This window comes from Podarcis raffonei, chromosome 8 (genome assembly GCF_027172205.1).
Source record: "Podarcis raffonei isolate rPodRaf1 chromosome 8, rPodRaf1.pri, whole genome shotgun sequence".
In the NCBI taxonomy this organism is placed as follows: Eukaryota; Metazoa; Chordata; class Lepidosauria; order Squamata; family Lacertidae; genus Podarcis; species Podarcis raffonei.
The window spans coordinates 44,455,006-44,468,904 of record NC_070609.1 but is presented as its reverse complement, the minus strand read 5'-3'; the positions used below and the strand labels follow the sequence as shown (position 1 = coordinate 44,468,904).

The 13,899-nt window shown below is 41.3% G+C and overlaps 1 protein-coding gene across 6 annotated transcripts in view; it reads left to right on the top strand.

Annotated features, from left to right (window-relative positions):
* Positions 1-13,899, top strand: part of LOC128419203 (cadherin-8) — a 230,619-nt gene that overhangs the window by 205,733 nt on the left and 10,987 nt on the right. For 2 of the 6 annotated variants that reach the window (XM_053399628.1, XM_053399627.1), the window contains one exon: positions 5,810-5,933. The exons of 3 other annotated variants lie outside the window; for them this stretch is intronic. In XM_053399628.1, the coding sequence (XP_053255603.1) occupies positions 5,810-5,933 (124 nt within the window). Of the gene's footprint in view, positions 1-3,473; positions 5,536-5,809; positions 5,934-13,899 lie in introns of those variants that run through there. One more of the 6 variants, XM_053399629.1, reaches the window with a different exon arrangement.

Genomic DNA, 13,899 nt, shown 5'->3' with positions numbered 1-13,899 from the left:
TTTAACTTTACAAAAGTCTTAAATTATTGTTGTTCATTCTTCTTATGGATAATTTCATTGTTTTATCTTTTTTTGTAAACTAATTTGATGCTCTTAACAACCAAGCAGCGTGTAAATTTTATGAACTAAATAAACAGACCCATTGAAAATAATAGACATGACTAACTTAGGTCCCTTAGGTGGGTTACTCTGAATATGACTAACATTGAATAACATTGAGTCAAAGGACTCAGTGACTCCTCAAATAGAAACCTATCTTGACGCAAAGCCAGCTTGAGTAAAGGAGAATTAGTATCAAGCATGTACTAAAAAAGGGAGGGGGGCAATAAAGTTGTTAGGTCAGCAAAGTTTGAAGGACAACTTACCTTAGCATTGCCATTTGAAAAGGAAGGGCACACTTTAATCCTGTCACACTCTAGAATTGTCATTTCATTCACACCGTGGAAGGAAGAAGACAAATTTGGATCCCTTTTCTACTGTCATTGAGTTATAAAATTTACCCTGGCCTCATTTCCTGGCGCACAGATTTACTTGAAGGTCAGGCAGCAAATGAACAGTAAACAGTCTTGAAAGATAATTTTCTGAATGTGTGGATTGTCACATTAGGGACTGTTCTTCATTGGTTTGATTGATACAGTCGCCAGCTGCACTTAAGTCCCTTAAGCAGTGCATATCCATGGATGCCTCGTGCGTTGCATGTGTGCTGATGTGCAGCTAACTTGCTGAATCTTCACTCTGCCTCCGAAGCACCATTTCAGATTTCACTGGATTGGAGGGGAGGGTGAAGAGAGGAAAGCAGGGAGGGCAAAAAGGTTTCATGAGACAAGATTCTCAGTCAGTGTTTTCAGTCAAGGTCTGCTCTTTTATTTATTTGTTCAAAATTATTAGGTTGTGTCCAACTAAGCCCTACTCAGAGTAAATCTATTGAAATTAATGCACTTAAGTTGCCCATGTCCATTAATTTCAGTGGATCTACATCGAGTGGGACTAGCCTTGGCAGAAAACCAGCATTTATTTTTAAAATGGAAGAATGTGGACTAATATGGGGCAAAGCTAAAGATTTTGCCAGCAAAATGGCCCAGTCTTGTACCATCAGGATGTGTCTTTCCCACCCCCTCATAATCAGGGGAGCAACATTTTTGCTTTGAAAGGCAACATTTTATCATGATCACATCACATATTTAAGGGTGAATCAAATGCACCGGTACAGAATGGGAAACACCTTGGCTTAGTTGCAGGGGCTGTAGTTTATCATAAGAAGGTGAGTCAGCTATTTGATGTAGCTGCAAAATTGGCTAAGGCAACTTGCAGTTGGGTGTTGTGGTTAGAATGTCGCCCTAGAACCAGGCAGACCAGGGTTCAAATTCCCCACTTGGCCAAGATGCTCACTGGGTGACCTTGGGCCATTAACTGCCTCTCAGTCTAACCTACCCCCACAGGCTTGCTGTGAGGATAAAATGGGGCGGAGGAAAACTATGTATGCCACCTTGAGCTCCTTGGAGGAAAGCTGGGATACAAATATAAATGCAATAAATAAAACCAAAGCAAACAAACAAATTCTAGAACCATTGTTTTTGTTTAAAAAAATCACATGAAGTAATAGCTCCATCCCCTCACCCACTTACCACTAGTCAGACCTCATCTGGAGGAATGGGACCGGTTTCCTTAATGTAAAGACATAGACATACTGGAATAGGTTCAGAAATAAAGATGGTCACGGGTATGGAAAACAAGGCATATAAGGAAAAGTTCAAGGAAATGGACATGGTTAATCTGGAGCAGAGAGGGTTTTATATGGGGCAGGGGGGCAGGGAGGTGGCAGTGACATGAAACCAGTCTTCAAATACCTGCAGGATTCTCTGAAGCCCTGTAGGCAAGACACCAACTAATTTGAAGACTGGGAGAAATCATGTGATGGTAAGAGCAATCTTCAGTCAATGTGTTGTTGAATGACAACTCCTATTGTCCCTGAGCTTTAGTCATGCTGACTGAGGCTGATGCAAGTCAAACAACATCTGCAATAGCCACATTGGCTATTGCTGGCCTCTTCCTTAATGGAGGCCTTCATATACATACCAGGCAGTAATCTGTTGCTGATACTCTATATTTCAAGAATCAAAAAGTATCAATATCTGTTCCACCTTCTATGATACTTTGAATCATAGAAGGTTGTTGACCATACTAATTCTGCTCAGTTAGTTAGTTCTACTCAAAGTAGACCATTGATGTTAAAGGACATGATTAACTTTGGTTCATTAATTTCAGTGGGTTCTGCTCTGAGTTGAATTTAGTTGGATGCAACCCTACATTCTACATTATACTGAAATCAGTGGAATTTAACTTCCATGTAAGTGTCTAGAAACAGCAAGCTAGTGTGACAGAACATGCAAGTCATTTGAATTTCTCTTTGAGCTTTGTGAGCAGTCCATACCACTTATTAACCTTCCCCCTCCAATCTGTTGCCCTTCTGAGGTTTCCTCCTCATCCCAACCAAAGTTGTTTGCAGAATGGCACAGGAACACAGACCTCTATAATTGTTTATATCCTGCAACAAATATGTGCAATGCTATTTTTGTGTGACTAATTGTACTGCATTAAGGAAGTAACCTTTTTTTTCTGGAAGAGCAATGTCAAAGCCTGCTTGCAGAATGGTATGCTATCCTTTTCTTAATCATCATTATGTTTCTAATGGGTTTTGATGCACACATATTGAAGGATACCCTTGTCCGTAAAACAGCTCCCTGGTTCCTGGGTTATAATTTCTATTTCACTTCAAATTAATGTTGAATGATTTTATTTTTTTAAGTACACTAACTTCCTTATTGTAGAATACACACAAACACACACACACATTTTATTTTAACATCTGTGGAACCTGTGGCCCTGCAGACACTGGAATTCATCCCTGGTGTCTAGGGTGTGGGTATGTGTGTGGGTGGCTGGGTGTTCACATGCATGCATGTTCTATGAGGTAGTCTGATTTTGACCTCTGAGGTCTTATGTGGCACAGGGCCGCCTCTTTCAATATGAACCAACCTGGACTCCGCAATCTTCATCTGAGGCTATTCTTAGTGTGCCTCCTCCATGGGAAGTCTAGAGGATGGCAACATGAGAATAAGCCTTTTCTGTGGTGGCTGTGCATTTCTGGAATGCTCTATCCCAACTTGCCTGGGACTGTCATTGCACTAGGCAAAAACATGCTTTTTTTCATCAGGCATTTGGCTTTTGATTATTGGTGGCATTTTTGCATGTGCAGGATGTTTTAACTTTGGTATCCTTTTTTAAAAAAACAACAATCTTTTGGGTTATTTTTCTTTAATGCTGGTTTTAATGCATTTACATGTTTGGTTTTTGCTTAAAACATTGTAAATTCTTTTGAGCTGCCATGTGAAAAATACAACAACAACAACAACAACAACAACAACAACAACAACAAATGATGATGATAATAATAAGAAGAAGAACAGGTTGCAGTATACTCCTGCATACCCATCCTTCAGCATCAGCAAATTAAAAACAGTTAAATTATAGTCACAGGAATAGAATGGCTCCTGAAAACACATTTCAGGTGTCAAAGGCCAGGGTACAGAAGTGCATTTTCAGTTCTATTTTATACATTTTATGTACATTTTTATCTAATATATGCATTTGTGTATGCATTTTTTAGTTTGAGATCTTCATCACAAACTTGTAAATGTGCATAATGAAGGACAGCTGTGTTTCTCTTTGCATATTGTTTTGAGTAGTGTGAATTTTCTAAGTTTGCAGTGAACTAAATTTCTTATAAGGCTTGCATTTCCTGGGTAAAGTGAATGCTCCTGAATTTCTAAGGGATTTCATTGGCTGCTCTGCTTTTTTGCCTAGGTAAGAGAGCTGGGTGACCACAATTTTGTGAGTAAGAATGAATTTTAGGTTCAATTATCTTCCTTATCATACTAACATAATCTTGGCAGGGATCCCCAACCTTGTGCCATGGAGAGCTGAATATTCTCATAAAGGAGAGGAAATATGCAGAATTGCCATTTCAATTTCCATTCCACTTATGTGTCCATAAGGCATCAAATTAGACACAAACATCAGTGGCTTTTGAGACAAACAGCTTATCAGGTGGTAGAATGGTTCTTGGGCTGTACCAATTTAGACATAGCAGGTGTCACATGGGTAGAGCTTTTCAAGCACTGTGTCAGTTTAGGCTGAGTGAGTGGATGCTTCCTACTGAAAGAATATTCATACACACAGAAATTAGGTTAGCAGAGAGGCTAGGTTAAGTGTTTGCTATGTAGGGAGCTTTATTTATATGAGGGAGTTTTCAATCATTCAGTCCCTTTCCCACCCACTGTCTGAAGTGGATAGGAATAGTTTTATCTTGTGATACACAGTTTGTCAAATGAGCCTCTTATTTTACCACAGGTAGAATCAATCAGCAGTTATTCGAATGAATTATAGGCACTGTAAATGCAAGCCTTCCCACAGATTCAAGCACCAGGATCCCCAGGTGTATGAAGTTGCTTTATAAGAAAATAGACCAGTGGCACATCTGGTCCTGTATTATCTACTCTGACTGGCAGTGGCTCTCCAGGGTTTCAGGTAGACGGGTTTGCCATTACATGCTGCTTGGTCCTTTTAAATGGAGAGGACAAGGATTAAAGCTGGGACCTCCTGCATGCAGAGAATATGCTTTGTCAGTGAGCTGCAAAAGAGTTTGGCCAGCTGTTGGTTTGAAGGGCCCCTTGGCACTCTTTGGTGAGGCCCCTTCGCCATTGGCCTTCACTGTCAACAGTAGCAAAATGCAGCAGAGCTGACATTTTAATTTCCCACGAATACTCTAGAGTAATGCTACATTGGGGGCATTGTGAGGAATTAAAGTTGCAGCTCGACTTAGCAGCTGGACAGAGAAAATAAAACAATATTGAGCTTTGCCAGGGTGTTTGGCCCTGAGAACTGTCCAATGATGCCAGGTGCTGATGCCAGTCCTGGCCAGTGGTGAGAGGAGTTAAGTAGCATTGATATGTATGTGGGATGTGAAGAATCATTCGTTTCACCTGCTTTTTGAAATACATTGGCTTTGAAATACATTTTGGAACAGGGTAGAAAGCCCTTTCCAGCCAGAGGGCTGCAACCTTGTGGGGGCCGCTTGCCAATAGTGGGCAGGGCCAGAGGAGAAAAATGGGTGGGACAATGGAGACTATTTTTTGCCCATTGTACAGTAGGCTATATCCCAGACACACAAGTGTCAGGTGTTTCTTCACACACACACAACTCTCCATCTAGAGAAGCAAGAGGTATGATCACAGTTCCAAAGAGGCAACATCACTTGAGGAGATGCCTGCTCCTTGTGATATTCGTAGAAAATGTTTATTCTACAACTCCTTTAAGCAGAACAGATGGCCACTTCTCAGACCAACAATTGAATGCAGACAATTCAGGCTGTGATCTGAATCTCTCTCCCCTCCCCACCTTAACTCTGCCAACAGGGCTTTTGTGATTAGTGAAGATACCATCTCTTCCCCAGCCCTGCTACACATGATGAAGGAGGTAATAGTTGGAGGTGGGAGCAAGCAGTTTGGCCCAGATCAGGCCCAAAGTCATTGGGTGATGGCAGTGAGTTTCAGGCTAGCTCAGCCCCTCCCTGCCTCTAGTATGTCTCATTTGGAGGCATTCCAACCTACCCAGTCCAAGGGGAATTTGGATTACTCCGCCTATCTCTCCAAAACCACAAACCACATGCACACACCAAACCAGCATAAGATTTCACCCTACTGTCTGTTCTGTCTAGCTAAAACCTCACTCACTCCTCTCCTGTACCCAGGATGCAGGCATCCAGCCAGACAGATCCCCCCTCCTCCGCCAAAAGCCAGAGGTAATCCATCAAGGTTTTCATTGGACTGGAAAGGCCAACCCGATGAATCAAGCTCACAAGGAAGGGGCATCTGGTAAGCTGTTTGTCCCTCTTTTAGGCATCCTTAGGCTGTTCTTCAGTAGTGCTGTTTTGGGGGTTGGGTTCTCCATTAGGTTGTGGTTGAGACTCCCCTCTAGCAATGTCCCAAGACTGCAGATTTATTTACACTTATATGCAACCTGAGCCTACAATAGAGGGGTTCGCTGCATTAAGGGTCTTGTTTCTCCCATAGCCACAGCTTTGGATTCAAACAGAAATTGGCCATGGCTATCTCTCTGGATTTCCAGCTTGTTGCTTTTTGCATTCAGGTTCTAGTTCACGCAACTGCCTAACCTCTCTAATCTAAAATGTTTAAAGGGAAAATATTCCACTAGACTGCCACTTCCAGTCATAAGTGAATCTCACCAAATGACAAATTAACCTCTGTATTTTGTGGGAAATATTTTGCCACATCAAATTGTAAAACAAACAAACAATGACCCCAGTTTTAATATATTTAACACTATAACCTCAGTTTTAGTAGATTTAAGAACAGGTTTTGTAATACAACATATAGTGCTATAAGCAAGTGAAGGTGTCCTATGAAATGAATATATCTTGTATATTCTTTATTCCTTTTCCTTTCTTGCATTATATATATAGTAGCCAACCATTTCATCTGGATTTGGAGTGTTGCTGTACTGGATATTATCCAACTGTGGCTTGCTAGAGAGAATTTGAATTATTTTCTCTGTGACCTGCCCAGCTGTATTTTTCTCCTCCTTTGCTAACCATTGGGGTCTAGTACATGATGAATCAGTGGATATCCTGTAAAAAGCTTACATCTGAAGTACTGCAAAGCAGGCCAGCATTCTTCTTCTGAAATTATTATCCAACCTGGGCAGTGGGGGTGGGGGGGAGTACAATGTAGAGGCATTACAATGGTTGCCTACCATTGTCCCCATGTAACTGATAAAAATCTTTGTGTACACTGTAGTTCTTTGGCAATCTATATAATCACTTATCTCTGACTTTCATGACAGATGTGTGCTTGTTTTAGCCCTAGTGATAGAGTTGGCAACTATGTTGGGCATTTTATACAATGAAATTTTCTTGGAAAGTGTGTGTTTATACTGCAAAACAATGGCGAAGCAAAGCAAGAATCTCAAGGATACTAACTGCATGCTCTTCTAAGGAGTACTTCACACAATAATATTATGATTCAAGCATGCTTTGTGTTCAGAAGTGCTTTTTCCCCTGCAAAGGACAAACTCATTTTTATAGTTCCAGACATTCCCCCCTCCCATACTCAAGAAAGCCTTGCATTCTACTATATTCATATTTAGCATATTCCTCAGCAAATAAGAGCCCACTGAATCAGATTAAAAAGTCCATCTAGGCCAGACAAATGCATCCAATAATCCCTCAATGTTGAATGCCTAATACCTTCCCTTCACCTGGTGCTCCCTTATACTGCTTCTGAATCTGGAGATATTTATACTGAAAATATTTTATTTTTCTCAATCAGGCATAGGCAAACTTGGCCCTCCAGATGTTTTGGGACTACAACTCCCATCATCTCTAGCTAACAGGACCAGTGGTCAAGAATGATGGGAACTGTAGTCCCAAAACATCTGGAAGGCCGAGGGTCAAATATTCAGCTGCCAGGTTGCTCACCGGAGGAAGATGGTTTGAGCATATTGTCCTGATCCAGGTCCAACTGCACTGGCTACCAATTTGTATCTGGGCCCAATTCAAAGTGCTGGTTTTGACCTATAAAGCCTTAAATGGCTCAGGACCACAATACCTCAAGGGCTGCCTCTTCCCATATGAACCTAACCGGTCCCTGAGATCATCTTCTGAGGCCCTTCTTCATGTGCCTCCTCCTCGAGGTCCAGAAGGTGGCAACATGAGAACGGGCCTTCTCTGCAGAGGCTCCCGGTTTATGGAATGCTCTCCCCAGGGAAGTTCGCCTGGCGCCTTCATTATACACCAGGCAAAAATGTTCCTTTTTAACAGGCCTTTGGTTGATCTTATTAATATCCAGCACCCTTTTAGAATGTGGCTTTTGGGGGGGGGAGTTATTGGGTTATTGTATTTGGTTTGATTTTATATGTTGTGGTTTTGTTTGTGAACTGCCCTGAGACCTCCGGGTATAGGGCGGTGTATAAATTGAAATAATAATAATAATAATAATAATAATAATAATAATAATAATAATAATAATATCTTATTTACAGTACTATAATTTACAGGAAAACAATATGGATTTTTTTTAAAAAAAAACAGCAAGTGGGTCACTCTTGCTTAACAGGAGAGGGAGCAACAAGATAGTGGAGAGGTTGTCATAGTGCAAGCACAAAGGAAGAAGTGTTGGATCGGTTCTGCATGTGTGTTTGCACAGCACCAGGCTCCCTTCTGCCTCCCAGTAAGCAAGAGGAACCCCTTACCCACCAACATTCTTTTTTTTATATATTTTTTATTAAGGATTTTCTTCTGACCCCTGAATCTGAGACACCATGCCAGGGGTGGCAGCAACAAGAGGCCACTTCCTCGGTGATGGCCCAACTCTGCTAGGTCTGACCTGGGGGCAGCGGCAGTGGAGAGAAGGGGCCCTAGCAGTGGCAGTGGCAGTGGCAGCTGCACCTCTACTCTGCTGGGCTAAAGTGTGCAAGTTCAGCGCTGGCCCTGAGCTGCCGGTCCACAGCTCCACTCCCATGTCAGGCCTGACTCTGGGGCGGGGGCAGCCTCTCTCTGCTGGGCTCCAGTACGTGAGGGAGGCGAGGACAGCCCCTGTGGGGAGATCATCCTCACAGCGGCAGTGATTCTGGCAGTTCCTGCGGTGGACAGAGCAGAGCTGCTGGAGCCTGTGCCTCACTTGGGGCTGGACTTTGGCAGTGGCAGCCATGGAGAGGTTCGGCTGCCTCATCCTCCTCCCCGATATCAGTGGCTCTTCTGGAGACAGAAAGCAATACATTCCTAGATTGAAACGGAAGCCAAAAAGGCTTCTGTGTATCTGGGATGTCCCTCTAAAATCAGGGGGTTCGAGGGTATGAACCCACCTACTAATAAGCCAGTAACTTTTATATAGTGATATAGAGAAAGAGCTCTGAGGGACCTCCTAGGAAAAGGATATCCCCACCCTTCCAGCTTCTAAAGAGTTAGCAAACCCGACCACAAAAATAGTAGAACTGCAGCTATGTTGGAAGTGACCGTGTAAAATATGCTTGATTACTACTCTCTTGGACTAAAGGTCAGAGAAAAGTTTCAGAATACTTAAGAAACAATTATCTAAAGTTCAGATTTTCTGAAAGGAACAGAACTGGAAATTATACAGACAATTATCTAAAGTTCATTTTTTTCTCCAAAGGAGGCAGTGGAAGGTTAAAAATTACCAGCTCTTTACTGTGGTATTCCCTCCACACTCTTGTATTTAGCTGTGGTGGTGTCAATATTATAAAACAGTGGGTGACTCCATTTAAGTTCTAATATGGGGAAGGGAAGATTCAGATGACAAGTCTAATGCTTGTTTTATATATTCATATTAAATTATTTTTTTTTGAAACGAAAAGTGTAGTATATTATAAGAACATTTGTTAGCATATATAGAGAATTTCATTTAGCCCACATGTTTAGGTGAAGCAACCTGATTCAAATCACCCAGACTAATACACGCTTTATATTTTGTTTTAAATGTAGCTTCCATTTTTATTACTTTTTTTTTTGAGGGGGGGTGGGAGGGTTGATATTGTATATTGCCTTGAAATGATTGTATAGAAGGTTACTAATAATAGGATCAGAATGTAAATGTCTTTCAAATTATAAATATCACTGAATTTTGTGATATAATCGCCCTGCCCTGGCAAAAAGAAAACACCAAAATGTGTAAAATAAATACATACATACATATTTTAGAATAAATAATTTAGAGATGCATACTGTCAGGGAACTGCCATCAGAGCCAAGAGTGGAGGTAAGGCTCCCCAACGATGCAGGAGAAGGGACCAGCAGGGAGAGAGAGAACACTTCCTTTGGGGAAGGAAATCGGCGTGACACCAGGAAGAAAGGGGAGCAGGGAAGGACTTTGGAGAGATGGCTCCAAGACTCTTCCACAGAGACCAGCGGGGAGAGCCCAGGACCTCCGCTAGCCACGCCCACTCTGTGCAGAAGACTTCCGCGCAGGGAGGCGAGGCGGAGACTTGGCGTCAAAGAGCTTTTATGTTGGAAGAAGTTCAGGAAACACCCACTGACGGATTCTGCCAGTGACTGACACAGCCACGGAGAAAGGGCTGTCCAGCCAGGGAAAGGTTTAGCCAGACAACGTTGCCTAGAGCAGCAGCCCCTTACGCACGAGCAACCCCCAATTCCCTTTACACATACAATGAGAGAAAAGTTTTACTTTGTGATAAGATACTATTGAAGTACACACACAAACAAACACACACACATCATTGCATGCACAGATGTGGTGGAATGGATTTATGAATAAAATGGCATTGGCATAGTCACGTAGCAGAAGGAGAGTGATTCCTATGTTTGCTATAGTGATGTTATCAACACAGGTTGCTTTCTGCCTATGTGGACAAAGATAGCATAATGGGGTGGGGAGGGAAAACTGATGGTGGAAGAATAGTCAGATGCAAAGTGTCAGCTAGGGTTGAAGGTAGGGACAATGACAATAAAGATATATCATATTGTATCGTTGGAAAGAAAATAACTACATCAGCTTCTTTGGTGGTGTCTTTTCTTTCTCTTACTGGGAACATATTAGGGAAACAGAAAGTCTTTGGATCTTGCAGATTCAGAGCCTCCCTTAATCACTTCAACACTCTCCTCCTCCACACCACCAACTGATGGGGATGTTATGGAGTATTTCATGGAGACTGAGAGGAAGATCATAGGATTGCAAAAGGAATTGCTTATTGTTATTAATAACTGAATCTTAAGGAATCTCAAGAAAGGAGATTCCTACTAAAAATTAGGAAGAACTTTCTGATGGTACGAGCTGCTCAGAGGTGGAATGGACTACCTCAAAAGGTGGTGGACTCGCCTTCATTAGAAGTTTTTAACCAGATCTCTCAGGGATTTTTTAGCTGTTATTCCTAGATTGTAGGGGGTTGAACTAGTTGGTTTTTGGAGACCTTTCAGACTCTACAGTTCTATGATTCTAGAAAACTGAGCTAACAGTTCTCAAAGAAACTTATTTTGCTTGAATTTTGCCTCCATTCACCTTTTTGGTAAGTTGCAGGTTAACAAAAGGGGGCAGGTAGCTTACCTTTCTGTGCTCTGAATACTTTGAGAGGGGAAACATTGCTGCAGATATCAGCGTATGACCTTCCTTACATTCTACCTTGTTTTTAATTTGTTTTAAAAGAACATTGTGAATGGTGTCATGCCTGAGTGGCCCAGATCCAAGATACTCAACCTCCAAAGAAAAGCAGGCGCGCGCGCGCGCTCTCTCTCTCTCTCTCTCTCTATATATATATATATATAATTTAAATGGCAGAGACACAGGGAGGATGTTTTGTTGTTAGTCATTTCTGATTACAAAGGCATTGTCTGACACTTGCAGAATAACATTTCCTATAAGTGCTCACTATTCAGAACTCTTAATGGAGGTAATCGGGTATCACAATTTCCTGGAAATAAATCGGTTTAGTTTGTGTGCTTAAAACTATTATTTCCCCTATGACAGATAAACTGGGTGTGGGGGCAGCCTTTGGATTCTTTTTAGCAACTAACTGTCACCATTTGACATTTAGGTCCAATAAAACAATCTCCCAGAAAGAGGCATTGGCTGTCACATCATAGCTCACTAAATCTACGTTGCACAGCCATGTTGGTTTGACATGTGGCATATTATGATGTAAGAGGTGTAGGATGATTGGTGAACTGCGGTTTTAGACCTTTTATTAAAAACAACAACTTACAGATATCTAATATGAAATTTGATAGCAGCCATTCATTTGGTTTCCAGAACACACACTGCAAATTTTTGATGTTCACGGAAAGCAGATCACTTTGAATTATCCATGAATGTGTCTGCACACATACAGCTTGGTTATCGTAAATCAGCCTCAAAATATCATAAAGCTGCATAATTTATTTACCGATTATTTTAATAAGCCTTCTGGCTGAACAGAACATTTTTGTCTTTATTGTTAGGCTTATGTAAAAATCTTTCTCGTAAAAAGAATATCGTGCATGATCTGCGTGACTTTGCTTTGTTGAACCTAAAGTACTCTGCAAAACATGTACTTCTCTCTGATCTGTTTGGGTGCCTAATTTTTTGTTTCCGCTTCTGTTGTTCAAAAAAGCAGTACATCACTGAAGCACACCATAGGTTCTTCACCTTAGTGATGCATTCAAGTGGACAAACGTAAAAAGTGGACACAGTTATAGAGTGAGACTTGTGTAATAAGCTATTTGTGAGGTGCAGATACAATTCAGGCAATATTAACCTTGAATCAGATTTGATTAATCTTCTTCCCCAATCCAATACAGTGCATACAGGGGAGGGAGTGCCGACCTATTCACCATGCCTACATGTTGTTTCCAGCATCCCCAGAGCCAACAGGGGATGCTAATTAACCCTAATTCTAATTTATCTATGCAGATTTTGTATTCGTTAAAATAATTTCTAACTACTTTAAGGTTTTCTCTATAATAATGAGGTATATTAATTTTGTGAAATAAATAAAATAACAGGAATATAGTACACCTCACCATTGGGTAGAAGACAGTGACCTAACCAGGTGATCTATGTACCTGCTCATTCCATGATACAGGCAATAACTGCTGGTCAGTGTTGCCATACAATCATAGAAGTGTGGAATTGGAAAGGGCCCAAGGGTCATCTAGTCCAACCTCCTGCAATGGAGGAATCCTAACTAATGCATCCATGATAGATGGTCATCCAACCTCTGCTTAAAATTCTCCAAGGAAGGAGAGTCTACCCCCTTTCTTGGAAGTCTGTTCACGTATCAAACAGCTGTTACTGTCAGGAAGCTGAGTGGGTTCCAGCACCTCTTTTTCTAGAAAAATAGCACTGATTGGGTTGATGCCTCTTCATTAACAACATTATGGATTGCAGTACTGTTGTTCTTTAGATATTGTTGATTCTCCACTCAATGTAGTTGGACACACATGAATCAAAATAATCTGATCTCACCTTTGTTTTTATGGATGTTCTGTGGATTTTTTCCATCGATAAAATTGAAATCATACACTGTGGCCTGTGATCCAGGAAGCCCCCGGTTGAAATCTCATTTAAGCCATTAGCTCATTAGGTGGTGGAATAACTTAGTTCCTAAGCATGTACACAGAAGGCCCCCCCAGATATAACTATTTTAATTTCATGTTGTCTAACTTTTCCCCATGTGTAAAGAAATGTACTTCATCACAGCCCTTGAGATTTCCAGCTGCAAAGTTTCCAATTAAAAAACAACTTTCTTTCTGTTCAGAATTAACAAATCCAGCACAGATAATTTATAGTACATTCTTTAATGCCATTAATGATTTGATCTTTCTAAGAACATTTTTGAAAAATGAAAAGAAAGAGAAGGGCAGAAAAGTAGCTAGCTAGGTAGAAGGTTACACAGCAGGGAAATCTACAGATCTCTAAATATTAAAGGCAGTACTGTGAATTAAAGAAATATCAGGTACACACACAAAAGGGCACTTCAGTGTAAACTGACTCATGGACATAAAAAGTTCTAAATTACAAATGTGGTCTGATGCCAAGGCCCAGAACCATCAGGCAGAGTGAATCAATTGCTTCAAGCTGCAGATATTGGAGAACAAAAGCCACAACTCTGGGATGTCCTTCCTCAAATACCTCCCTGTCATTTCCTTTTATTGCCACACACCGTCTTCTGCCCCTCCCCACCTCCCAAAATCTGTTTCGCTGTCTCCAGTGTGCTGGAGGATTCTCTCCCGTCACCAGTCTTGAAGCTCTAACCACCAGTACAATTGAATTCTTTTACATGGAATGGGTAGGCCCACCATCTTGCTCTCTGCCT